The following is a 27607-nucleotide window of genomic DNA, read 5'->3' as shown; positions in this document are numbered from 1 at the left end:
TTCCGAGCTGAGCCTTAGTGTGTCCGGGCTCGGCTCGGTTTGAGCTTAGCTTGGCTCGAGCCCGAGCTCGAGCCCAGTTTGACCGATCTCGAGCCGAGCTTTGACCGAGCCGATTCCAAGGGCTTGTCGAGCAGGCTCAACTCATTTACAGCCCTATAAAAACCTTTTACCCCAGTGAGGCGTGAAAGAACATTTTACCTTTGTTCTTAACTGGACCGACTAGTAATTAATTTTTTTCCATTTGATCTATTTTACCCTTTTATTACAATAATATAAGATCTTGGTTTTAAATAAGAACGTAGTTCTTATTTTGACAAACCCAATACCATCCACAATGGATCGGAGAACTTTTAAAGTTTGTAAACTTACTAAATTAGTCGGCCATTTATAAGTCGAGTTATTATCTGATCACAGGGGACTGAGTTTCTCCGATCAGGTCAGCTTTTACCAGCTCTGTTCAATTTCAGCAAACATGAATAACTAAAATTGTCGTCATGACTATACACTTACAGGTGCTCACACCATTGGAGATGGACATTGTTTCATAATCCAAAACCGACTGTACAATTTCACAGGAAAAGGCGACACTGACCCTGCAATCGAGAAATCCTACGCCGATTATTTGAAAACGAAGTGCCCTCCAAATACTGGCAACTTACAATCCTCTGTGGGCATGGATTTCTTCACCCCTGGCAAGTTCGACGAGGTTTATTACGGCATGGTCACTCAACGCAAAGGTCTTTTTCAATCTGATGCTGCTCTTTTGAATGATCCCGAGACGAGTTTTTACGTTCATTTCCAAGCTTACACTGGTGGATCAACATTTGCACAAGATTTTGGCGCCGCCATGACAAGGCTCATTCAAATTGGTGTTCTTACTGACAACGAGGGCGAAGTCAGGAAGACTTGTGGTGCTGTTCGTTATAATTATTGAGTACTCGTTCAGTTGTCAGTCATTTATTTACCTTTACTTTTCGTGAGAGACAAATTTCAAACAAAGGGTAAGCAAATGACGGAGACAGTGTCTTACACGATTTGAACCAGGCATTTTATTCGTTCTTGCAAAATTTAATTATTTTTAATTGTATTTTATTTTAGAAATTTGTTAACAACTATGTACTACGTTGTACTTTATATTATGGTGTGATTGATATTATTTGTATTGGTTATTTCGTTGCTATTTAATGATTTATGAATAAAAAGTGTATATTTTTTTTATCGTATTTTCTTTCGTGTTACAAAGAATCAATCTACACACTTTTGTGTAAATCGGCCTTGCACAAATGTCCATAGTATAAAAATATCGACCAAAACTATGTAAACCTTAATTTGTAATTGGATTGTTATTTTTATTGTAAAACGGGTATATATTTAAAGAATTTACTGTAAATTAATTTGGAGAGACGTTTCGGTTGTGCTTGACTACGCTGGTCGGACGGGTGATCACATATTCGCATTGGCAATGTTCGTTGAGACATTATCGTCATAATTTCTTATATAATCCAAGCTCATTGCGTAAGAGTTAAATTAAAATATGTTTCATGTCAATTTAATTAGTACTCGTAACTAGTATGCAATTGCGATATTATTATATGATTTAAGTGCATTTTTTATTACCCTAAATAATGTTGAAATCAAGGCAGGTATGCTCAACTCTCATACTATGATTTTAAAGTGATTTTCATTTGGTGTCATACATACTTGTATCATAGAATTTAAAATGGACAATTTGTATATTATGATACATATTCGGCATCAAAAGTGTCGGTTCCTATGTCGTTATTTCTTGACAATGTCAAATGTTACGTCCAAAAACTTAGCCATGTCGAGTAGAAAAAAGAAAGCGTCACCTGATTATATGAGCATACTAAGAAGTATTTCTATACAATATATTTTCTCATTTGATGTTTGATTATTTTTGCGATGTAAAATTCGTAAAATAAAATAAAATACTTGTATCCGTTTTTAGCCCAGCTCATTGGACAATATGGATCGGTGCATTAAAATGAAATTAAATTAGTAATTTATGACACAATTACACGTAAATTGATGCCATTAATGTTTGATTTAAGTTTTTCTTTTCTTTTTTGTCACCTTAAATACAGATAAAAAAAATTGTACATCAAATGTACTACCTTATACTACTATTTAATGAGTTCTTGAGGAGTTTTTTTTTTTTTTTTTTTTTTTGAGCTTATAAATTACATTTTGGTTTTATAACGTCAAAAATCAAATTTTTTCGACCTTATATATAATTTTTTTGAGTTATAATATAATTTTTTGAGATTATTATTTAAGTAAATAAATTCAAAAACTTTATAATAAAACTCAATTTTTTTAAATTGAATCTAAAAAACTATACCATTTGATAATCCACTTACTGATTAAATATAGCCCATATATATATTTAACATTCTCCTTATTTAAACTATTAGATGATGTCATTAACTCGTTAAGAGAATAAAATTAAGGACGGTATACATATATAATTGTCTTTTGTGTCCTCTTTTGAGACAAGTTGCTAGTCACATCACATATTCCGGTGAACGGTTCAAACGATTTATTTTAGCCTTTTGTTGACTATAATGGCCGGTCCTGCGGTTCGTTTAATTTGATTATTAGGCCAAGTAGGTCTTTCGGGTATGGGTACATGTAGCTTGTCGTCGGTCTGGCCCGGAGATTAGGTCACCAGTGGGATGGCCCACCTCATTTGTTCTTGAACAGGGCTGGTCCAATGTCATGGCTTGGCCAAGAGTTTCTGCTTTTTGCCACGTATGTAGATGTGAAGCGTTTTTAGTTGTAGTTTCAAGAGACTTGTGATGCTTTATTTTTTCTGTCTTCTTCATTGTACCCATGGCTTATTACTTGCCCCCTTTTTTTGTGCATGAACAACAGATTCAGCACTGCTCAAAAGCTAGACAAATTGGGAATGCGAGGAAGTGACACGTATGTCTTTACTTGCTGGCTCAATAGGTCATATGAATAGCGTCTTCATGTAGACCACTTGTTAATTCTTTTATTTGGTTTATTCTACTGTGCAGATGCGAACTTGTTTTTGAGAATTGCTTCGTGCCCCAGGAAAATGTCTTGGGTGAAGAAGGAAAAGGTGATAATTTAATGACATTTTCCCTGTGACACATGATGAACATCTTAAAGTCGATAGATAGAAACAAATGTGCTCATGATCTTGCCTTACTATCATCATACCGTTAAATAGCTTTATGTCGTGAACTAAATGTGTAACACTATGATGATCAGTTTCACTGTGCACGGTTAAAGAACTTATATCAGTAACATGCTGAGAATTCGGAAACAAGAACTGTTCCGATGGTAGCTATTTAAAAACTCTTTTCTTATGAAACATTTGCTCTATGTTCTATGGCAGGGGTATACGTTATGATGTCGGGGCTGGACTTGGAGAGACTTGTTCTGGCAGCTGGCCCGCTTGGTATTATGCAAGCTTGCCTTGATGTTGTTCTACCTTACATCCGGCAAAGGGAACAATTTGGACGTCCGATTGGAGAATTTCAGTTTATACAGGTCCTTTTTTAAATAACAATTCCAAAATATTCGGAAAGTCTTGTTATATTGTAGTATTTCCAGCATTTACTGAATTGCATATACCTGCTTGTGTGCTTTCTTATTACAGGGAAAAGTGGCTGACATGTATACTTCTCTACAATCGTCAAGGTTTTTTTTTTTTTTTTTTTTATTTCCCTTTTTCATTTAAGATGTTCTTTCTCTCACGAACAAGAGTAGAGTGTAACTAGTGATCTAATGTTGTGAATATCTCGTGCAGGTCGTACGTGTATTCTGTTGCAAGAGACTGTGACAATGGAAACGTAGTCTCAAAGGTGCATTTTTTATCCGCTTTGCCTTTATTTTCATCTTCTCTATTTCAGGTTCTAGGCCATATTCTCAATTGCGGTGCTAATTTGTCTTCCGTTCATCCTTAGATGTCACAATATGAAATGATAGCCATAGTGCTAAGTCTCTAAGCAATATCGAAAAACGGCAATAGTTTATAGAGTAATTTTCATTACACTCCGGGTTTAAGCTTTTAGCTCAACGTGCTTCTAGAGTTCTCGGTCATCTATTCATCCATATGAACTAATCATATCAACTTATAAGTCAAGAAGACGGGAATTTTTTTTTTGGTTCAAATGAGCTCACTTTGAGCGGGTAAGAATCGAACCCCCAACCTCACGGTTGGAGTAAGAGAGCTCGTATCACTTGAGCTAATTCTTCTTCTTAAGAAGACGGGAATATTCCTTTTAACTTTATAGGCTATATAGATAATGAATGTTAGAGATCAAGAAATATAGATAACAATTTTTTTTTTTTTTTAAAAAAAAAATTTCGTTTTCACGAGGAACAGTAAACCTTCAGGATACTCTGCAAGGAGATTCTGTTTCTTTAATTCATCACTTTCATAATGCACCGTGATTTTCCTGCGCGGGTTTATTTACTTGTACGGAGTATATTTCTAGAATAGGGGATATGACAAACTTGTGTTTTTTCATCCCTCATCGAATAACAAACTTTGCAGGACTGCGCTGGAGTTATACTATGTGCTGCTGAAAGAGCCACACAGGTCGCATTACAGGTAAAATTGTTTTCTCCCACGTTCCATGACTGCACTTATATCACAGTTCACGGAGTCATCCAAAACTCAAATGAGACCATTGTACGTACATTTATACTCATAGTCCATAGACCCATTTAAGAGCCGGGGGGAAATATACTCCGTATCATTCTGTGATGCAGCTATGTGATTGAATCCGCAGGCTATACAGTGTCTAGGAGGAAATGGTTACGTGAATGAATATCCAACAGGGCGTCTTCTCCGGGATGCCAAATTATATGAGATCGGTGCTGGAACCAGTGAGATTAGAAGGATGATAATTGGCCGGGAACTTTTCAAGCAGCATTGACAGCCATGACAAGTAATCAAATGATCGTCCTAAGGGGATTAGATTCACCGTCTTCCATACATAGCTTCTTCAGACAATGAACTACTTGCCTGGGACAGTTCTCAGACTTCCAGCAATTGCGATCAAGTGGTTGTCGTATATCTGAATTCGTATGTAAATGTTTTAGGACATCAACCCTAATGTCTCATGTATAAACTGCAAATCATATCACTGTTATTCCCCCTAGAAATACAAGTCTTCCTACACTCCATTACCTTTTCCCATTTTTTAATTGTTCCCGAATGATTTCTGTGCGGATAGCTCGCTCACACGGGTGCGCACGCTTCCAAAAGTTGAATAGGTAAATAAATGACCGAGAAGGATGATATACTATGACCATATACAGCTGTGCTATAATATACAGTAACAATTAGTCTCACTATATATATCCGTCTAAAGTGAAAGACTGGTAAAATATGCTTAAAATGGTGACATTTTTAGGCCCTATCCTGCAACGTGTTGCTTGTCTTATGCTTAAAGTGGCTGGATATTTGGCCCGTCTATAACTATAGACGGATATCTCCTGTCTATAATGAGAATTTGTGATAATATAATCATATTTGGGGTTGCTGTAATAATCATTATTGCTCTGAACAATTCAACAACAGTTGGTTAGGCCAGCAGCTAGTGTTATTGCAAATGGACTGAGTGGTGTATCACGATCTATTAGTAAATCATCTGGAATTAATGTGATAATATATTTTAGGGATATTCTCTCTTGTATCCCTAAACTTTTTTATTTTCTAAGGCGTACCCCTCGTTTTTCACCAAAAAAAAAACTTTGACCGACAGTAATTCTCTGTTACGAGTTCAGAAAACTGTAATTTTTTTTTTCAAACCAATTATCTCGTCAAGGCCTTGAATTTATAAAAAAAATTCACCGCTTTTTGAACTCGTAGCCGATAATTATGGTTGGTCAAAGTTTTTGTAACGAATAAACTTTGACCGACCATAATTCACGACTACGAGTTGAGACGTCGGTGAATTTTTTTTTCAAACTAAGGACCTTTTAAAGACGGTCAATTTGAAAAAAAAAATTATCGTATTCTGAACTTGTAGCCAAGAGTTATTGACGGTCAAAGTTTTTTTTGTAAGAAAAGAGGGGTACATCTTAGAAAATGAAAAAATTGAGGGGTACACGAGAAAATATCCCTAAATTTTACGTCATATTTTTACATAAATCTGGACAAAATGTTACGTCAGACGGTCTTATATGATAATAATACTCCCGTTTAGTTGAATTTTATACGTTTTATTAAAATATACTTTCAGTACCTCCTCACATATATTGAACAAACATATGACATTATGTTAGATTATTACATACAACGAACTTAGAGTTGGCAATATTCGTTGTTGACATCGTGATCATAATAATCTCGTATAATTCAATGTGCATTGCGTTCGATTTAATTTAATTTTGCATGTCGATATCACTAACTAACATGCAAATTCATTTTATAGTAACATAACCGTATGATCATTGATCAATGATCAAGGCACGTTATGCTCAATTCTTCTGCTATAAGAACCCTATTCTTTACAGTCTTCATCACAACACAAATCATACTAAGAAGCATTCATTTAATTATTATCGTCGAAATTCATAGTAAGAATGGCATTCTCGAAGCAATTTTCATTCTGGGTCATTTTTGCCATGGCGCTTACCATGGCAAATGCAAGCGGGTACTATGGAAGCAAATTATCGACGGACTATTACACAGAGTCGTGTCCTGACCTCTTGGAAATTTCGAAGTATATTACAAAGGAATTTGTCAAGAATGACCCCAGATTCGCGCCTGGCTTGCTTAGAATGATCTTCCATGACTGCATTGTTAGGGTATGTACTATAACATATTGTTTATCGTATGTCTTAATTTTTAGTATTGGTGACTTGAGTGTAAGACGGTCTTAAATCCTCTATTTACTAAATAAATAGGTGAGCTCACAAGTTTTCCCTCCAAAAAGCATCTTTTTTAATTAAGGAAGTTATTGATAATTTAATTGTATTCACTAAATTAGAAAATTAATAATTATAATGTATTTTATTATATATTTCTTTTCATTAAAATTAATCTTCATCAGTATATATAATTTTCACTATATACTAAACTATAATATTTTAATTAAAGTGTACACAATATAAAACTATAAACCATTAGTTTTGTGGTATAAAAAAAACTTTTTTAAAAAAAAATATTTAAGTAAAATACTCAATTCACTTTGATTAATTTTCAGTTTTAATTTTTTTTGCTCGAAACAAGTAAAACGAGAAAAATGAACAATTAATGAGATATCACTATTATTTTACAATTCAATTTTACTCAATTTTCTTGAATAATTTTACGGCTCAATTTTTTTTTTCCTCATATCAAAATATAATGACGTGAGATATGATTTTTTTTTGTACATAAATATAAAAAATTAATGAGGTGTTAATTTAATATGATTTAGTAATACAAAAATAAGAACTCTATAAATACCGCGCATTTATTGCGCGGGATCTAAACTAGTTACATATTAATTAGACCAATCCATCCATATACTCGAATTTAGTTGAATTGATCGTTTTAACTATTTACGTTTATAGGGTTGTGACGCTTCACTACTTTTGGATCCAACACCTTCGAACAATCAAACAGAGAAAGATACGGTCCCAAACTCGACACTCAGAGGATTCGAGGTCATTAATGCCATCAAAGCAAAGTTAGAAGAGAAGTGCCCTGATGTGGTCTCATGTGCCGATGTGCTAGCTTTAGCTTCTCGCGATGCAGTAGTCGCGGTATGATCACTATTTCAATCATTTTTATCCATTTTTATAAATTATACTTAGTCTTCTCCAATTTTGATGGAATTACCATAAACATGTGAAAAATAATTGACAAATTACATAAAATGCAGATTAATGGACCCAACTGGGACGTGCCTTTGGGACGTAAGGACGGGAAAATCTCACTTGCATCCGAAGCACTGGCTAAGATCCCGTCACCATTCGCAAATATCACTACCCTTAAGAAAAATTTCGCCGATGTGGGTCTAACACCTAAGGAGTTGGCAATCCTCTCAGGTACTTAAACAAAGTGCAATTGAAGAACTTTATATATAAGTATAAAAACCTTTTACCCCCGCCCGTGAGGCGTGAAAGAACATTTTACCTTGTTCTTAACTGGACCGACTACTAATTAATTTTTCTCATTTAATCTATTTTACCCTTTTACACTAATATAAGATCTTGGTTTTTAAATAAGAATGTAGTTCTTATTTTGACAAACCCAATACGGCAATACCCTCCACAATGGAGGACTAGTTTGACGACTGAATAGTCAACGTATGTCGACTGATTTCAGTCGCCAATTTGACGACTACTTTGACTTTCAGTCGCAATTTTGGCATCTACACGTGGTCGCCATTTTCTTAATTAGTTTGGCTATTGAAATCAGCCGCCCGAATTCCATTAGGCGACTAAAGGCTGCGAGTGGCCAATATTTTTTTGGCTCGCCCGAAACTTGTATCCTTGTAGTGACTTTTAAAGTTTGTAACCAGTTATAAGTCGAGTTATTAACTGGTCACATGGGACTGAGTTTCTGGGACCAGGTCAGCTTTTACCAGCTCTATTCAATTTCAGCGAACATGAACTAAAATTGTCATCATGACTATACACAGGTGCTCACACCATTGGAGATGGACATTGTTTCATCATCCAAAACCGACTGTACAATTTCACAGGAAAAGGCGATACTGACCCTGCAATCGAGAAATCCTACGCTGATTATTTGAAAACGAAGTGCCCTCCAAACACTGGCAACTTACAATCTTCTGTGGGCATGGATTTCTTCACCCCTGGCAAGTTCGACGAGGTTTATTACGGCATGGTCACTCAACGCAAAGGGCTCTTTCAATCTGATGCTGCTCTTTTGAATGATCCCGAGACGAGTTTTTACGTTCATTTTCAAGCTTACTCCGGTGGATCAACATTTGCACAAGATTTTGGCGCCGCCATGACAAGGCTCATTCAAATTGGTGTTCTTACTGACAACGAGGGCGAAGTCAGGAAGACTTGTGGTGCTGTTCGTTATAATTATTGAGTACTCGTTCAGTTGTCAGTCATTTATTTACCTTTACTTTTCGTGAGAGACAAATTTCAAACAAAGGGTAAGCAAATGACGGAGACAGTGTCTTACACGATTTGAACCAGGCATTTTATTCGTTCTTGTAACATTTAATTATTTTTAATTGTATTTTATTTTAGAAATTTGTTAACAACTATGTACTACGTTGTACTTTTAATATGGCGTGATTGATATTCTTTGTATTGGTTATTTTGTTGCTATTTAATGATTTATGAATAAAAAGTGTTTTTTTATCGTATTTTCTTTCGTGTTATAAAGAATCATTCTGCACACACTTCTGTGTAAATCGGCCTTACACAAATATCCATAATATAAATATATCGACCAAAAATACGTTAACCTTAATTTGTAATTGGATTCTTGTTATTTTTATTGTAAAACGGGTATATATTTAAGAATTTACTGTAAATTAATTTGGAGAGACGTTTCGGTTGTGGTTGACTACGTTGGTCGGACGGGTGATCACATATTCGCGTTGGCAATGTTCGTTGAGACATTATCGTCATAATTTCTTATATAATCCAAGCTCATTGCGTATGAGTTAAATTAAAATATGTTTCATGTCAATTTAATTAGTACTCCTCTGTCCCGGTCATTTGTTGTCTTTTTTTCATATTTGGGTGTTTCAGTCATTTGTAGTTTTTTCTATTTTAAGAATGAACTTCATAAGCAATTTGATCATTCACACTAAATTTGTTCCATTTGTCATTTAATAATTGGCTTATTCCTCTTTTCTTGGTCTCTGTGCCAAAAACAAAGGACAACAATTGACCGGGACGAAGGGAGTAACCAATATGCAATTGCGATATTATTATATGATTTAAGTGCATTTTTTATTACCCTAAATAATGTTGAAACCAAGGCAGGTATGCTCAACTCTCATACTATGATTTTAAAGTGATTTTCATTTGGTGTCATACATACTTGTATCATAGAATTTAAAATGGACAATTTGTATATTATGATACATATTCGGCATCAAAAGTGTCGGTTCCTATGTCGTTATTTCTTGACAATGTCAAATGTTACGTCCAAAAACTTAGCCATGTCGAGTAGAAAAAAGAAAGCGTCACCTGATTATATGAGCATACTAAGAAGTATTTCTATACAATATATTTTCTCATATGATGTTTGATTATTTTTGCGACGTAAAATTCGTAAAATAAAATAAAATACTTGTATCCGTTTTTAGCCCAGCTCATTGGACAATATGGATCGGTGCATTAAAATGAAATTAAATTAGGAATTTATGACATAATTACACGTAAATTGATGCCATTAATGTTTGATTTAAGTTTTTCTTTTCTTTTTTGTCACCTTAAATACAGATAAAAAAAATTGTACATCAAATGTACTACCTTATACTACTATTTAATGAGTTCTTGAGGAGTTTTTTTTTTTTTTTTTTTTTTTTTTGAGCTTATAAATTACATTTTGGTTTTATAACGTCAAAAATCAAAATTTTTCGACCTTATATATAATTTTTTTGAGTTATAATATAATTTTTTGAGATTATTATTTAAGTAAATAAATTCAAAAACTTTATAATAAAACTCAATTTTTTTAAATTGAATCTAAAAAAACTATACCATTTGATAATCCACTTACTGATTAAATATAGCCCATATATATTTAACATTCTCCTTATTTAAACTATTAGATGATGTCATTAACTCGTTAAGAGAATAAAATTAAGGACGGTATACATATATAATTGTCTTTTGTGTCCTCTTTTGAGACAAGTTGCTAGTCACATCACATATTCCGGTGAACGGTTCAAACGATTTATTTTAGCCTTTTGTTGACTATAATGGCCGGTCCTGCGGTTCGTTTAATTTGATTATTAGGCCAAGTAGGTCTTTCGGGTATGGGTACATGTAGCTTGTCGTCGGTCTGGCCCGGAGATTAGGTCACCAGTGGGATGGCCCACCTCATTTGTTCTTGAACAGGGCTGGTCCAATGTCATGGCTTGGCCAACTTGTGCTATCAGGTCCATATTTCAGCTGCCTGCCCCAGGCCAGCCTCGATTTGTCAGATCTCCGAACTGGCTTAGAGCCCAAAGAGTTGGGCTTGGCCCGCCCAAGCCCGTAGAGAAACAAAAAAAATTAACACATAGCACAATGGGTTGGGTTACGACTTACGACTTACAACCAAGTTGAGCCAGCCCGACCCATTGTGTACAACTCGCCCCTGGACAGGCTGGTTCAAGGCTTGTCCTTAAGATCCCAATCCGCCCGGAGTGGCTTTCCCTAACTCGATTTATCGGCAAGTTTAATTTAAGGTTTAAACACTATTCACTATTCAGCTTGAATTATGGAAAATGAAAGGGCGTCATCAGGTGACACCCAATTATGTTGATCGTCAAAAATTAAGGTGTTAATAAATTCATGAGAGGCGTTGCTGAAAATCGCTCTTATGACTTCTCTAACACCCGAAAAAAAAAGACACTTCCCTTCCAATATAGTGTAAGCACGTTAAGGAGTTATTCATATTTATATTACACTATATATATCTATGACATTGATTTGGAAGTAATTAAAAATTTCGTTTGACAAGGTTCGTTAGGTTAGATGATCATATCAGCCAGTTGTCAAAATTCGTTGACAATGTCACAACCAATTGTTTGGACGCGGCGTAAAAATAAAAAAATGTACTACTATTCAACCAATCATAAAAAATTATTATTACGATGATAAAAATACTTATGTCGATACTGTAAATCATTACCGCCTGTAATATAACCCTAAATAAATTATTTTCTAACACAAAGTATATATATAATCGTTTTTTATGACGTAGTAAAGGGTGGCTAAGACTTTGTTCAGCCATGGGGGTGGGTATTGGACCTCCGATTTTGAGTATTAAATTTACAAGCTTTATTAATGTAAATTCGATCTAAACCTTAAAGTATAATTACATTTGTGCATGCATATTTGAGACCTTATAATACTTGTGTATTAATATTTAGGCCTTGTTTTTTTGGTTGAAAAGAGCTGAATTGAACTTAATGAAGTTTTACTTCAGTGAAGTAAGAGATGAATTGAATTGAACTAAATTGAAATTACTGAAATGACCTAAATAGACCGGAACTGAAGTGAAATGAGCTGAAATTAAGTTTAAAAAAATAGGGTTTTAACGTCTCATTTTTTTTTTTTTGAGTAATGACCTCTATTTGTTTTAAAACGCGCTGCATAAGTGCATAGTAATATAAGGAGAACAATATTATATATCCTACTTGTTAGTTTTATATTACAATGAATTAAGTTGACATTGTAAATAGTGGTGATCAAGGCACGTAAGCTCAACTTTTATGCTATAAAACCCTCATAATAGTTGGTAGACTTTAGGACATTCCCTTACAAAGTCATCAAAAATAAACTCTCTCTAAGAAAATGGCATTTTTGAGGTTATTCTCAATATTGGCCATTTTGGCCATGGTGAATGCAAGCGAGTACGACGATTCAACCTGTTATTCGCATACATGCCCTAAAGTCGAGAAAATTTCTAAGAAAATTACCGAGAAATTTATTAAAGATGATCCAACTTTGGCTCCTGGATTGCTCAGGATTCTCTTTCACGATTGTATTGTTAGGGTATGTACTTGCTTAATTGTATTATACTCCGTCCGTTTAACAGGTTCTTTACGTATTTATTCTTTTGTAAGAATTATTTTAATGAAACGTCAAAAATATGTTTAATGAGAGGGAGTAAAATAAGGAAACTTATACTACGAGAAAGAATTTGAAAATGAGCTATTCCGTATATAAGAAGTATATCGTATAAAATTCTTATATATTTTTTGAGAATCTCCTAAAAGAATAAGAAAAGCTCCAATTTTTCCCGCCTAAAACACATTCCCTATTTAGATAATCCCCTATATACTTTCCTATTCTGATATAATCCCCTATATACTTTCTTATTTGAGGTGTAGAAAATTTGTCTCTATGTTTTTTGTTATAAAAATTTCGTTAACTTTGTAAGATAAGTCGTAGCTAAAATCTATCATATTAAAAAAATTATAAATAATATCATTATTTTTGTGTAAAAAATATTTTCATTAAAATGTGCACTATTCATGGTGTTACTTAAATTCTTGATCAGTTTTGCTCTTTCAATTTTTCCCCCCAAATGAAAATATAATGATGAGAAACGTTAAAAAATTAATAAATTGTCAATTTACAATTTATAAATAATATATTAATAAGTAAAACTCTATAAATACCGTGCATGCATTGCACGGGTTCTATACTAGTTGTATATTGAAAATCAAAGAAGTGTGTGTCTGAAAATGTGATCGTAATGTACAATTTACTTGCAGGGTTGTGATGCATCGGTCCTAATAGACCCAACACCTTCCAACAATGCAACAGAGAAAGATACCGTCCCAAACTCAACCCTAAGAGGGTTCCAGGTTGTTGATGCCATTAAAGCAGAGTTGGAACAAGAGTGCCCCGGTGTTGTTTCATGCGCCGATGTTTTATCTTTGGCCGCTCGTGATGCAATTGTCGCGGTATGCAAATATATATTACCTAGTTAATAATTGTCTCTTATTATTTTAGTACAAGAACTGTTACACAATAGGTTAAAATAACGCGTCCTTTGACAAACTATCTAATACTCCCTCCTATTATGCGTCTGTTGAAATTTTGCAATTTCACCTAATAGGAGGGAGTATTATACTATTTCAATGTGAGATTGGTCAATTCGTTACAATTAAAATATCTTAATTATATAGACGAGATCTCATGATAATATTATCATGGAAGTGTCAGTCAGCACACATTGACATTTATAATGCTTAAAATGACAAGTGAATCAAAATGCAGATTAACGGACCATGGTGGAACGTACCACTAGGACGAAAAGATGGCAAAATATCACTAGCATCAGAAGCCCTAGCCAACATTCCATCACCATTCTCAAACATTACCGTCCTTAAACAAAACTTCGCAGCAGTCGGGCTAACCCCAAAGGACTTGGTAGTGCTATCAGCCGCGCACACCATTGGAATCGGACACTGTTTCCTCATCCAAAGGCGTCTATACAATTTCACCGGAAAGGGTGACACTGACCCGTCTATTGACCCCTCTTACGCCGCAGAACTAAAGGAAAAATGCCCTAAAGTGGTTGGTGACTTTAAAACATTTGTGCCTATGGACTTTATCACCCCCACGACTTTCGACGAGAACTATTTTGGAATTGTGGCGAAAAACAAAGGGCTATTTCAATCTGATGCTGCTCTTTTGAACGATGAGACGACGAAAAACTATATTTATACTCAAATTTACACACAAGGTGCAAGTTTTATTGGTAAAGATTTTGCTGAGTCTATGGAAAAACTTATTCAAATTGGTATTCTTACTGGTGATCAAGGTGAAGTCAGGAAGATTTGTGGTGCAGTTAATGGTTACTAAATATATTTCTAATATTATTGTAATTTGGATTTATTTTGTTTGTTTAATTGTTGAGAAATTTGAATTGTTTATGTTGTAATGCATTTATTTATTTTCATTGTTTTTGAATTAATTGATGATGAATGATTGTTGGTTGAGTTGATTGTTGCTCAACAAATTAAAAAATATACTATATTATTACAATGTTTAATTTATAATGAGCTTGTTGTTTGTGTTTTTTTTGTTGAGAAAGTTATGTTAGCACCTATTTTTGTGATAAAAAATGATCATTTTTTTCTTTAATAATTTAACATGAATTTTTTTTTTTAAAACTTAATTTCAGTTCACTTTAGGTCTTATAAATTCACTGCAATTACAACTCAAAAATAAAGGTCTGGTCCTCTAAGTTCCTTTTTGTTCTTTACTTCATTTCAGTTCAATCCAGCTATTTCAGTTCATTCATTTCAATTCAGGTTCTATACAATTTCAAGAACAACGCCTAAAAGCATCATGAATTGAAAGAAAATCACAAGATCCAATTTTTTCAACTTCAAATTATAGTATGGAATAAAAAAAATTCATGGCAGCGGGCAATAATACAATTGGTCGCTCATGCGTGTCAATCTTCCTCTTGCTCTCTACTTCTCTCGATCCCCCCACCATCGACTACATACATTAATATTAGAAATCGCTATACAAATTTTTGATTCGTTTGGGCGGAAGAGTATTGGACTAGCCAGACAATTTTGTGTCTAACTCCTCAGTTAGACAATTTGGTCCGTAACTCGCTAGTCAATTTGGGGTACACACCTTAATCAAAAATAATTTTTTTTTTCCAAGGCTGTCCCTCAAAGAAGAAACAGAATATGTTATTTGTTAGGACTTTTGTGTTTTTTAGGCTTAAATTGCAGATTGTGCCTCAAAAATCGAGAGACTCTGATCCTAATATACTACATACTATATGATGATAAGATTTAGGAGTAAAAGATTATAATTCATAAAGAGAGTAATTTTATTATTAATATTGAGTTACATACATAAATGGTAATTCAACATGATCATATTCAGAGACTCTGATACTAATATACTATATATATGTCGAGTTTCGATTAATTTGTCTCGTTAGCAACACAAAGATACTTCATGGATTAATTTTGTTTAGTTTAGTTACTTTAGACTAAACAAAACAAAATTCATATAAACTCAATTTAACGTAAATAGCTAAACTGATTTAAACCGAGCTTAATTTAGTAAGACAAATCGAACACAATCCTATATTCTTATTGGCCTTGTACACTAGACAAGTTGAGTGTAATAAATAAGTAAAGCCGGCCTTGATAATCTTGGCATGAGCTTAGTCGTATAACAATGAGCCTATGATCTTTGAAGATGACAAATGTCAAGGCCCGCAAAATATTTGACCTAGCTAGTGTTCCATTTCAACAAATGGCATATGTTTTGCTTAGTCTTGTTTGATGAATCTCTTGAAAAGTCATGTTTAAACCTTGTAGTAGCATGCATGTTATTATGGGTTTAATTAATTTGTTTTGGCAAATTGGCATGTATTAGTTGATTCCAAGATTCAACAAGTAACATAACTTGTTATAACAGATACAGGTTTTGGATTCAGATTAAAGAAGTTACGATATGCATATGTGTTTCACCCTTGGACCCAGACTCGATGACCGGGCAGCAAGAACCCTATGATAGTCCTACGAAGTGCAACTATCAGACTCAAGGCATTATTTAACATAATTCATTATTTGGATGTATATTCGAGAGTTCTGAAAGAAAATAAAGCGTAGTTTATAACTAAAGAGGTATTCCTATAGACAATTATTTTGGGATTTAACTAAATTATGTTGTCAAAAAAAAGTCAATTAACCTCATTTAGGGCCTCATTTTTTTATGCTGCACAGGGCTTACATTTATTTTAAGACGCCCTTGATAATGGAATAGGTAAACAAATGAACACGACGGATGAGTTATATTGCGATGAATCCTTAAAATTCTATTCAATCATGAATGGGGTCAAAAAACTAAATAATGTATTTAGATATGAATAAAGAGAGTACTAGTCATTTTATATTTCAACTTGAAACATATTAAGACATTTGTTTGGCTATGTTGGTTAGGTAAGATCATATTATCTAGCTGGTTATGTTCATTGAGACATTGACAATTGACGAATTAAACTAGCCAATAATTATATAAACAACTACTTGAACAATTATTTATTACAAAGAATAACGTTGACAAATAAAGATGAACGGGATAAATAGATAATGTATGCACGTATGTTCAAATTCCTCTTGCTATAAAATCCTCATAATCTGCATGCTTTAGGGCACAACTCAAAAAAAACAAAATATTAAGAAACATATAATTACATTATTATTACTTTTCTTTATCAAAGAGAGAAGTAAAATCATCGGAGTGGAAAAATGACGTCGTTTTTGAAGGTATTGACATTGGTTGCAGTATTCGGCATGATGGCTAATGTAGGCCATTCTTATCCTCCATGCCCCAATGTCGAGGCTATATCCAAGCGGATCACGGAGTACTTTGTTTACCGTGATCCGACTCTGGCTGCTGGCTTGATCAGAATGCTCTTCCATGACTGCATTGTTAGGGTATGTACTATATTTATATATACTACCTATCTTTATAGATAATTCACGTACTGTATGTATTTTACATATTATATTCATTATATATGCAGGGTTGTGATGCTTCAGTTCTTTTGGATCCTACGCCTTACAACAATGCAACAGAGAAAACCGCAACCCCAAACTTAACACTTAGAGGGTATGAGGTGGTTAATGCCGTCAAAGCAGCACTGGAAAAGGAGTGCCCTGGTAAAATATCATGCGCTGATGTACTATCCTTAGTTGCTCGAGATGCCATTGTTGCGGTATGTATTTATACATCAGTCGTCGTTCATATTAACCAATTCATCTAATACGCCGTATTTCAATTATACATAATTTGTTATTATAGAATTAATTAAATATTTCTAACAATTAAAATGAAATGCAGATTAAGGGGCCATACTGGTATGTGAACCTTGGACGAAAGGACGGGAAAATATCACTGGCAACAGACGCGTTGAGAGACATTCCATCACCCTTCTCAAACATTACAACCCTCATTAAGAACTTCGCAGCAGTCGGGCTAACACCAAAGGACCTAACGGTGTTATCAGGCGCACACACCATTGGAATCGGACACTGCAACATCATCCAAAGGAGGTTGTACAACTTCACCGGAAAGGGAGACACCGACCCCAAGATAGCACCAGGATACGCAACATTCTTGAAGTCAAAGTGCCCCCAAAGGGTAGGTGACGTGACATCAGTAGTGCCCATGGACGCCTACACACCAAAGGCATTCGACGTTAAGTACTTCACAACAGTGTCCCAAAAAGCAGGACTATTCTCGTCTGATGCTGCTCTTCTGGATGACTCCTCCACAAAATCATACCTACTTTCTCAAGTGTACTCTGGTGGAGCTTCCTTTGGCAAAGATTTTGCGGTCTCCATGACTAAACTTATCAAGATTGGCGGCACTCAGGGTGAAATCAGGAAGACTTGTGGTGCTGTTAATTCATACTACTAACTTCCCGAGTACCCATATTCATGGCTTCGACATTGATTTGTTTATTTGTTTTTGCAAAGTTTGTTTTTTTGAGAAGTTTTGTATTCTTTATACTGTAATGCATTTCTATTTTCTTTTATTTGTTTGTTGTATCTCTGATCTATAAGGTCAGTGAAGTTACTGAAGTAACTAACTCAGTTGTTCAACATCATATTATTTATAAAATTTAATTTTAAAAGTTTTTGTTTGTTATCAAGATATTTTATAACTTCATTGTGTCGCTTCGTGTTTCATTTTAACTCTGGTCATTTCGTACGTGAAGGTGTTACTGAGGGAAGGAGGTATTGTGGTTGTCAATGATGCGGGAAGGAGGTTAACGTTGGTCATAGGGACGGTTTGTGCAGGAACTTGTGGGAGGCTAGAAGATGGTGTTTCATGCCTTCATGGGGAATGAGGCTGAAAATGAAGGAGGCGTATCGTACACCGAGCAGAATTGATCCACCCAATTCTATAAGGCTGGTCTAAGACTCGAAATTGATCAAAAACTCTATAAAACCGGAATATGACCCCAAACTTGAATTAACCCTACTCGACCTTAACTTTGATGGGCCTGTAGAACCCATAGTGACCCGACCCAAAATGACACGAGAACAAGTGAACAACACATTTGAATTTAATCCAAAACCCGTACGTAGTGACCTGACCCAAACTGAACTGGCTCAAATTATCCGGTGGCCACATTTATTTGAAGAGAAACTAACGAGCCAATTTAATCAAGGTTGGTGTTGGGCTTTAGAATATTTGATTAGGGTTTTTCTAATTTCCGTTTGGGTTATGAAACCTAGAAACCGTAAGTAAACTATTGCAACAAAATAAAATCTTATATATATAAAACTGGATTGAAACACCGTGGATGCGTTACGTGGCATATTCAGCCTTAATTCGGTCATTAATTACAGCTAATCATTAAATATTTTACATAATAAATACTGCATAAATCTCAGTAAAATATTAATTATACATTAATAAATGTTACGATATTTATTAAATTACATTACATTAAATAAGTACGGTTATTTGATTCTATATTTATTTTAAAAAGGATTTTGATAAAAAAACAAAAACGTAAGCACCATACGTTATTCATAAAAAAAATGAAAAAAAAAGAAGTGCATAAAATAATATTCACGTCCTTTTGAACAAATATTAATAAATTTGAAAAATAACGTATCTCAAAATGATCTAATTTAAGTACCTAATGTTGATGGTAACATTATTCGAATGCATTTATTTTAATTAATATAATATTAAATTATTCAAATGTTACTAAAATTTATACCATGTATATGGCAAAGAGTAGAAGAAATTCGGCGTAACGAAAACCATTAAAAAAACTTTTTATGACATGTATAGAAGACCGTCAGCGACCCGGCTCGGCGAGGTGGGTTGAGGCTTAATGGAGGCAACAAAAGCGGTCCATGGTAAGTTCAAAAGCGATCTGGCGTGGCGTGCTAAGGCACTGCATACTGACCGAGTCTAAGGTAATATATTGGATGCAGAGGAGTTTGATACCCAAGTATAGCACAAGTCCAGTGATACATACACGTGTGTCATTTAAGGGAAGGTTATCAATACTTAGTGATGCAAAGGGTGTCTAGAAGGTGGGCTTGCGCCTTGCACAGTGTGGGAGTTCTTCATGGAGGTCAAGATCCGAGTGAAGATGATGGTCCTTGATTTGAATGGAGGATTATATAAGGTGCAAACTCATGTCCCTCACATCGGTAGTGTAATGGTGAAAACTCCTATTTATTAGTGCCACAAAATATAATACGGAGTATAGTAAAAGGCCTTTTTTCAAAAGAGCTCAAAAGTAAATCCGTTAGGGCTTAGCTTGCCCCAAAAGAGACAATGTCGTATTATTATAGATAGCAGACATCGACGAAATAGAGGCCCCACATAGGATATTCACGCTTCCGCACAACACATTCCCTTCCCCCTCTCTTTTCCTCCTATTTTTATTATCCAAACAAGCCCTAAGTCACCATACGCCACGTCTCAAGGGAAAAAGATAAACTGGTACGACCCGATTTAATTGTGCAACACGTAGCATTTGATTTACTACGTAATATGAAGGACCTTGATATGTTTGACCTAATAAAAAAGTAAATAAATCAAAATAATGATCGAAAAATAAGCGTATTTGTAAAATTTGAAGTAACACGATAAAATAATTAGACCTGATAAAGACCGACCCAAACTCAACACATTAATTGGCCCGAAATGACTCGACTCGATAACGACCCGACCCTTTCCCTCATCAGTACTATATATTTCAATTTAAATAACATTAAAAATTATGTATTTCTAAAGTAGTTAGGTTAGAGGACCATATCATTCGAAGGCTTTAATCGTTGACAATTGACATTTTCATACACTCGTGCTCGCATGTATACGAGAGTTAGTTTCTACTATTAGACAAGTAGATAGTACTGTTTATATAAACAATTACTACAACATTAAGTTAATACAAAGAATATAAAGTTGACAATGTTGAATGTTATGATGAATGCACGTATGTTCAAAGTTCTCTGCTATAAAACCCTCATAATCTACAAGGCTTCAGAGCACAACTCAAAAAACAAAAATAACTTAATACATTTTTACATTCTATTACCTGGTTAAAAAGTGACAAGAATGACAACATTTTTGAAAGTATTCACATTGTTTGCCATATTGGGCATGATGGCTAATGTAGGCCATTCTTATCCTCCATGCCCTAATGTAGAGGCTATATCAAAACGAATCACGGAGCAATTTGTTTACCGTGATCCAACTCTTGCTGCTGGCTTGATCAGAATGCTCTTCCATGACTGCATTGTTAGGGTATGTACTATACTTATATATACTACCTTTACAGATAATTCAGGTATTGTATGTATTTTACAGATTATATTCATTATATATGCAGGGTTGTGATGCTTCAGTTCTTTTGGATCCTACGCCTTCCAACAATGCAACAGAGAAAACCGCAACCCCAAACTTAACACTAAGAGGGTATGAGGTGGTTAATGCCGTCAAAGCAGCACTGGAAAAGGAGTGCCCTGGTAAAATATCATGCGCTGATGTACTATCATTAGTTGCTCGAGATGCCATTGTCGCGGTATGTATTTATACATCGGTCGTTCATATTATTAACCAATCATTCATCTAATATTTCAATTATACATTATTTGTTATTATGGAATTAATTAAATATTTCTAACATTTAAAATGAAATGCAGATTAAGGGGCCATACTGGTTTGTGAATCTAGGACGAAAGGATGGGAAAATATCACTGGCAACAGACGCGTTGAGAGACATTCCATCACCCTTCTCAAACATAACAACCTTGATTAAAAACTTCGCAGCAGTCGGACTAACACCAAAGGACTTAACGGTATTATCAGGCGCACACACCATTGGAATCGGACACTGCAACATCATCCAAAGGAGGTTGTACAACTTCACCGGAAAGGGAGACACCGACCCCAAGATAGCACCAGGATACGCAACATTCTTGAAGTCAAAGTGCCCCCAAAGGGTAGGTGATGTGACATCAGTAGTGCCCATGGACGCCTACACACCAAAGGCATTCGACGTTAAGTACTTCACAACAGTGTCCCAAAAAGCAGGACTATTCTCGTCTGACGCTGCTCTTTTGGATGACTCCGCCACCAAATCATACCTACTTTCTCAGGTGTACTCTGGTGGAGCTTCCTTTGGCAAAGATTTCGCTGTCTCCATGACTAAACTCATTAAGATTGGTGGCACTCAGGGTGAAATCAGGAAGACTTGTGGTGCTGTTAATTCTTACTATTAACTTCCCAAGTCTTCGTTTTCATGATTTCGACATGGATTTATTTATTGTTTTTCTTGAGAAATTTAGTATTCTTTATTCTGTAATGCATTTCTATTTTCTTTTGTTTGTTGTATCTCTGATCTATAAGGTCAGTGAAGTTATTTATGTAACTCAGTTGCTCAACATCATATTATTATTTATTATTTTACCAAAAAAAAGGGTTATTTCATAATATTAATCCATCATATCGCTGGTCTGCAAAAATCACTTCATCCTATCAACAATCCCAATTAAATCCAACCTAAGCACTCTACCTTCTAATAATGAACTAAGGAGACGGGCAACCTGAACAACAGATCACCCATCTTAAGTTTAGTTTAAAACCCTTTAAAAACACCAGAAGTGTTGGAGCCATGGTGGCTCGATCGTGGTGCTGGGTTGTTGTCGAATAGGTGTGGTGGACTCGGGGGTGGTGGACTCGTCAGGGGTATGTGGTGGCTGACCATGGTGATGGGCTGGTCAAGACATGAGGTGATTTTGCGAATTGACGGAGCAGGCTGCTGTTGGTGGCGTGCTGCTCGTGGATGGTGATGCAGATGGTTGTTGTCGAATCGGGTGCTGGATTGGTGATTGAAGGAGGGAGCTGGTGGTTGGTGAATGAAGGTGTTTACTCATAATAATCAATTCAACCTTTATTTTATTAATTCACAAATTCTGGGATTCAACACCATCAAATTATGGGGTCTTTACCTCCGTTAACGCCACCAAATGAACCACCACAAACACTCCACACCTTGGCCATTCCCAGGTCCGACTACCATGGCCGGAGTTAGCAAAAAAAATTTGAACATCCAACCAATCTCAGCGGTGAAATCGATTGAAATTGAACATTTAAACACTGTGGTGGTAGGTGAAGTGAGGAGGAAACCGCGGAACATCTCGTCTGATCTAGCCGACTTCTCAAAAATAAAACAACTTTTTTTTTTGATGACGAGGGGTTGAGTCCCCCCGGGCCCATGCATTCCCGCACCACCACATGGACCATGTAAGCCACCCCCTTCGAGGGCTGCAGTGGCCAAGTGATCATCGCCCCAGCTGGTAGTCGAACCTGGGACCTCTCAACTCCTGCATTTCTGCAAGCTTCAAGGTTTAACCCAGCTACCACTGGACTAACACCACTTGGTTAAAAAATAAACCAACTTACTTAATCTAACCTCCTCGCATAATTCATTTCTGGGTGGAGTCCTTCTCTTTGATTATTAGGTTCTACCCATATCAGAGGCTCGACAAGAGATGGCAAAAGGGCGGCGTCAGAGTATTCAAAGAGATGGCGGGTGAGGTAATGGAGGAGAGAAGTTTGAGTGGCCTTTTTTGGTGGTGGATTTGGGGAAGAAGAAAGGTGTTTAAGTGTTTTAATGGTGAATGTGGATATGGGGAAGGAGGAGTGAAGGAATAGATGTTCAGTAACCTGATTCAACAGGTAATCAATTTAAGTGAGTTCGTTATTAGAAGGTAAGGGGCTTATGTTGGATTTAATCGGATTATTGATAGGATGGAGTGATTTTTGCAGACCATCGATAAGATGGATTATTATTATAAAATAACCCAAAAAAAAAAACATCACATTATTTAGTATATAATTTAATATTAAAAATTATCGTTTGTGCTCTTTTGATTAAGTTAAAAACTTTGTCTAAAGAAATCTAAATATTATTTACTAGTTTGGATGCCCGTGCGTTGCAATGGGGTAATTAGCTTAGTAACAAAAAAATGGTTATAAGGTCTTAATATTTACATCTTATGTCTAATCATTTACTTAGATATGATCAAAAGTCAAAACATCTTATTTAAGAGACGGGAAAGATGTTAGGAAGAGACGGAAAAGATGTTAGGTTGATATCTAAGTTCCAAGGATGTCTCATATTGACCATCTCATCTTATGTTAATCTTTCGATCTGGACAATTCTATTATTTTTATATAATCCTACATAATTTTTCAATGTGAGACATATAACATACTAAAAAGTACACAATTTTATATATGTACAAATTATATGAAATATATACTCTAATGATATCATTTTTACCACGAATCAAATTATGTTATTTTCATAATTTTATTAACGATATTTTTTTATCTAATGAAATGTAAATGTTTTTATATAAAAATTAGAAACATCACTTGAAAATAATATAGGAAATAAATATTATAATAATTAAAAGATTCTCCACTTTATTTTTTACATAAAAAAATATTATTTATGATACTTTCCTAAATTAATTTTTAGGATCACCCCACCTTATGATAATTTTCTGATGTGGGACAATTCAACTATTTATATGTAGTATATTTACCATAGCTACATTATTTTTCAATGTGGGGCAAACAATATATTTAGAAATACACCATCTTTTTCGCACCTAATTCGACATCTAACCCAGTTTGATACACTACAAGAAATCCTGTTTCGGGCGACTTCGTTTGGCGACTAAAATCAGTCGCTAAAAGGTAAATGGCGACTGAAATCAGTCGCCAGAGCACAGTAGCAACCCTAAGTCGCCAATTGGAAATCGGGCGACTGAAGTCAGTCGCTAAAATTGGCGACTGACAAAGTAGTCGCCAAATAGCCAAATTGGCGACTGAGAGTAGTCGCCAAATTGGCGACTGAAAGGTGAAGTAGTCGCCAAATTGGCGACTGAAAGCGGTCGCCATTTTTAATTTTCAGTCGCCAAATTGGCGACTACTTTCCCTTCAGTCGCCAAATTGGCGACTACTTTCAGTCGCCCAGTAGTCGCCTTTGGCACTGGCATATCAGGAGGTTTTGTTTTGGGTACTCTGTTTTGGCGACTGAAAGTAGTCGCCAAAATTACATTTCAGTCGCCAATTCCACTGTAATTTTGGTATGAAAATTCGGTTTTTCATACTACCCTATCCTTTTCATTGCTCGTACCTGCATTTCTATTACTACAGCACTAACTTGAGCAAACCAAACTCACAACACAACACAAATGGAACACCAATAACCAAATCTCATATATAAATTGAGAATAAACCAAGTTAACAAGTTACCAACAAATCCTCAACAAACCAAATCCGTCACAAGTCTAACTAACACTACCCACTACCATGTTCTTAAGTTTTGGGAAAGGGGCACATAAGTCAAGAAACAGGAAAAAAAGCACCCGCGCCAAATCCACCTCCTCCGGATGGATCATTAGGATCTTGCCAATGGGGACGGGGACCGGAGTTGCACGAACTGAAGAAGGCTTGCATTTGATCGAACTTTTCTTTCATTTCCCTCATTTGTTGATCCCTTTGGGCATCCCTTTGGGCATTTTGGCGCCTTTCTTCATCAAGTTGTGATTGTAAGACACTTACAATTCCCGGCTCATAACTTTGTTTGGACTTTGAATAAGTCCTTGCTTTTGGCGCCTTGAAGAAAACTCCATGAGCTTCTCCGGTTCCATACACCGAGCCCTTTTTGTACCCCTCAACCAAGTCAAACCAAATATCATTATCGGGCCTATCGGGGGTGTTCTCTTTTTCACGCAAATAAGCATCCTACAAGTGAAACCAAATATCATTAAAGGTTATTTTTTCATGAAAAATTTACCAATAATATATAATGTTATCAAAGGAAATTGACTAATTAAACGAAACATACATGTAGTTCCTTATCTTTCGCCTTAGTCCAATGCCTAGTACCCTTATCATCAACCTTGCTATGCGTGTCTACAAAGAGCTCGGGAGCCGTCATCTCTACCTTACCTTTTCTCTTCCCCTTCTAAAAACAAACAAAGCATAAATTCATGGTTTTCACGGTTAAATTTTTTTTAATAATAATCTAAGGTGTTGTTATGTATACTTACTCCCAAAACACGATCCAAGAAAGAACGAGATCCCCCGTAGTGAGTAGCCTCAACAATGCCTTCTTTCTTTCCTCCTCTTTTGTTGAGTGAACCTCGCTCCGACTTTATCTTAAATTCCGGGGTATCACGTTTCTTCATTAGACCTTCATATGCGTCACCTAAAATTCAAAATAGTGTTAGAAAAAATAAAATGGTTACGTAAATTTATTATAACTAAATACAAGTAATCAAACTAATAAAATAATACACACCTTTCAAATGCTCGGGCTCCTTTTTCCTCTTCACGGTCTTATAGATGACATCTCTGTATCTTTTAGTACAAATATGATTGTACCTTTCACGGACAATATACTCCAATCCCGCCGGCCAATCAAAGGATTTCTATAAAAAGTTTTTATTAGTATAAATTACAAATTGAAATTTAGATATAAATTAACAAATTAATTATATACAAAAATATACCCGAAAGATGTTGAACCATTCTTCTTTTTGTTGGGGCGTAGCGTCAGTCCAACAAGTAGGAACATCCCCGTCATCTTCATTTCAGACTTGCCGAACAACCACTAACAACCGTTCTGCAGTTAAACCTGAAATACAATATGTTAAATACAAATACGAGTTTTATATTAAACAAAGAATGAATATTGTAACTTTAATGGAGTATATGAAATGAACATATGAGTAACATATATCTGTGGACAGCGGGCCGCCCACGGGGGCGCTTGGTGAGAAACGGGGACAAGCGTTTGCATTTTGTATGGAGTCGCCACCAATTTTTATGGGAAATTGGAACCGTTCGAATACCTCGTGTCATGTCAAGACACAAAGTAGTGACATGAACACTAAGCAATCGTTACCCTTAGCATTCTATGTCTAGAATGACTCTCGCGGATGCCAATGAACACGGGTGCTCACGGAGATCTGGAGTAAGGGGTGAGGGTACGTATTAGGAAGCTCTTTTGATCGAACACCTAATCCCGCCCGCCTCGATAGCGGCCTCTACTAATGATTAGGGAAGTTCATTCGTACTCGATATACCGTCGGCTATATGCATGCAATGCAACATCCATTAGATTAATCCTAGCATGTGAAGATTTAACTAAGTCGGTTGACACGTAATTAGCAAACAATTGGGTCGAAGTAGGATTTAAGTTTGATTGTCATGTGAAAGCATACAAACAATAAATGAAAATACAATAAATTACAATAATGAAAATTACATTAATTACATTGGGATAGGCGATTTATGTCGAAAATACCTTTAAAACGGATGATTTGAGAAAAAGAAATAAAAGAATAAAAGAAATAAATTAACGAACAGGGATTAGGTGATATTACGGATATTAGTTAATTAATACGTAAACTAATTAAACTATGTCAAGCGAAAAAGGAGTTCGGGACAGAACTCATCTCGAACAAAGCAAAGCAGATCGCGCCCCTGGAAGAGGCGCGCAGCGATTCTTGCGTCATTCCAAGGGTGAGTTCTCCGGGCCGTGAAGCCGAATCGCAAAACCGTTAATATTCGTGGGTTAATTTAAGGATTGATTAGATTATTTGACTCGGATGAAAGTGATTAATACTTTTATTACATGTCAATGATGGTCATAAAAGCGATAAACATGAATGAGACGGATGTAAACGAATTAATTACATGAGATAATTACGTATGAAAAATATTAACAAATTACACAAATTGATTAGATTAATTAAATAAACTAAACATGACGAATTAGTGACGAATTAACAATGAATGTGATAATAAACAAATTAGAATGTATCAATGACGAATTCCAGGGATCCAATAT

At 35.3% G+C, this 27607-nt stretch overlaps 6 protein-coding genes across 6 annotated transcripts; all 6 read left to right on the top strand.

Moving 5' to 3' along the window:
* The first annotated feature begins 334 nt into the window (after positions 1 to 334).
* LOC141612614 (peroxidase 56-like) lies at positions 335 to 934 on the top strand. Its single transcript, XM_074431428.1, has 2 exons — positions 335 to 359; positions 513 to 934. The coding sequence occupies exons 1-2, from the start codon at positions 335 to 337 to the stop codon at positions 932 to 934; spliced, it is 447 nt and encodes a 148-aa protein (XP_074287529.1).
* Positions 935 to 2854: 1920 nt separating this feature from the next.
* Positions 2855 to 5184, top strand: LOC141610704 (isovaleryl-CoA dehydrogenase, mitochondrial). The gene is made up of 7 exons (XM_074428922.1): positions 2855 to 2946; positions 3042 to 3106; positions 3386 to 3540; positions 3650 to 3690; positions 3800 to 3854; positions 4550 to 4606; positions 4788 to 5184. The coding sequence occupies exons 1-7, from the start codon at positions 2885 to 2887 to the stop codon at positions 4932 to 4934; spliced, it is 582 nt and encodes a 193-aa protein (XP_074285023.1). The 5' UTR covers positions 2855 to 2884; the 3' UTR covers positions 4935 to 5184.
* A 1317-nt stretch (positions 5185 to 6501) lies between these two features.
* Positions 6502 to 9288, top strand: LOC141612645 (peroxidase 56-like). The gene is made up of 4 exons (XM_074431454.1): positions 6502 to 6813; positions 7564 to 7755; positions 7875 to 8040; positions 8637 to 9288. Exons 1-4 carry the CDS (start codon positions 6589 to 6591, stop codon positions 9056 to 9058), a joined length of 1005 nt encoding a protein of 334 aa, XP_074287555.1. The 5' UTR covers positions 6502 to 6588; the 3' UTR covers positions 9059 to 9288.
* A 3207-nt stretch (positions 9289 to 12495) lies between these two features.
* LOC141612613 (peroxidase 1-like) lies at positions 12496 to 14517 on the top strand. Its single transcript, XM_074431427.1, has 3 exons — positions 12496 to 12696; positions 13422 to 13613; positions 13930 to 14517. The coding sequence occupies exons 1-3, from the start codon at positions 12496 to 12498 to the stop codon at positions 14515 to 14517; spliced, it is 981 nt and encodes a 326-aa protein (XP_074287528.1).
* Positions 14518 to 16940: 2423 nt separating this feature from the next.
* LOC141612612 (peroxidase 56-like) lies at positions 16941 to 18162 on the top strand. The gene is made up of 3 exons (XM_074431426.1): positions 16941 to 17129; positions 17219 to 17410; positions 17536 to 18162. Exons 1-3 carry the CDS (start codon positions 16941 to 16943, stop codon positions 18112 to 18114), a joined length of 960 nt encoding a protein of 319 aa, XP_074287527.1. The 3' UTR covers positions 18115 to 18162.
* Positions 18163 to 20787: 2625 nt separating this feature from the next.
* On the top strand, positions 20788 to 21953 carry LOC141612611 (peroxidase 56-like). Its single transcript, XM_074431425.1, has 3 exons — positions 20788 to 20976; positions 21062 to 21253; positions 21375 to 21953. Exons 1-3 carry the CDS (start codon positions 20788 to 20790, stop codon positions 21951 to 21953), a joined length of 960 nt encoding a protein of 319 aa, XP_074287526.1.
* Positions 21954 to 27607: the final 5654 nt, after the last annotated feature.

This window comes from Silene latifolia, chromosome 11, assembly GCF_048544455.1.
Source record: "Silene latifolia isolate original U9 population chromosome 11, ASM4854445v1, whole genome shotgun sequence".
NCBI classification, from domain to species: Eukaryota; Viridiplantae; Streptophyta; class Magnoliopsida; order Caryophyllales; family Caryophyllaceae; genus Silene; species Silene latifolia.
This window is presented reverse-complemented; position numbering and strand designations above follow the sequence as displayed.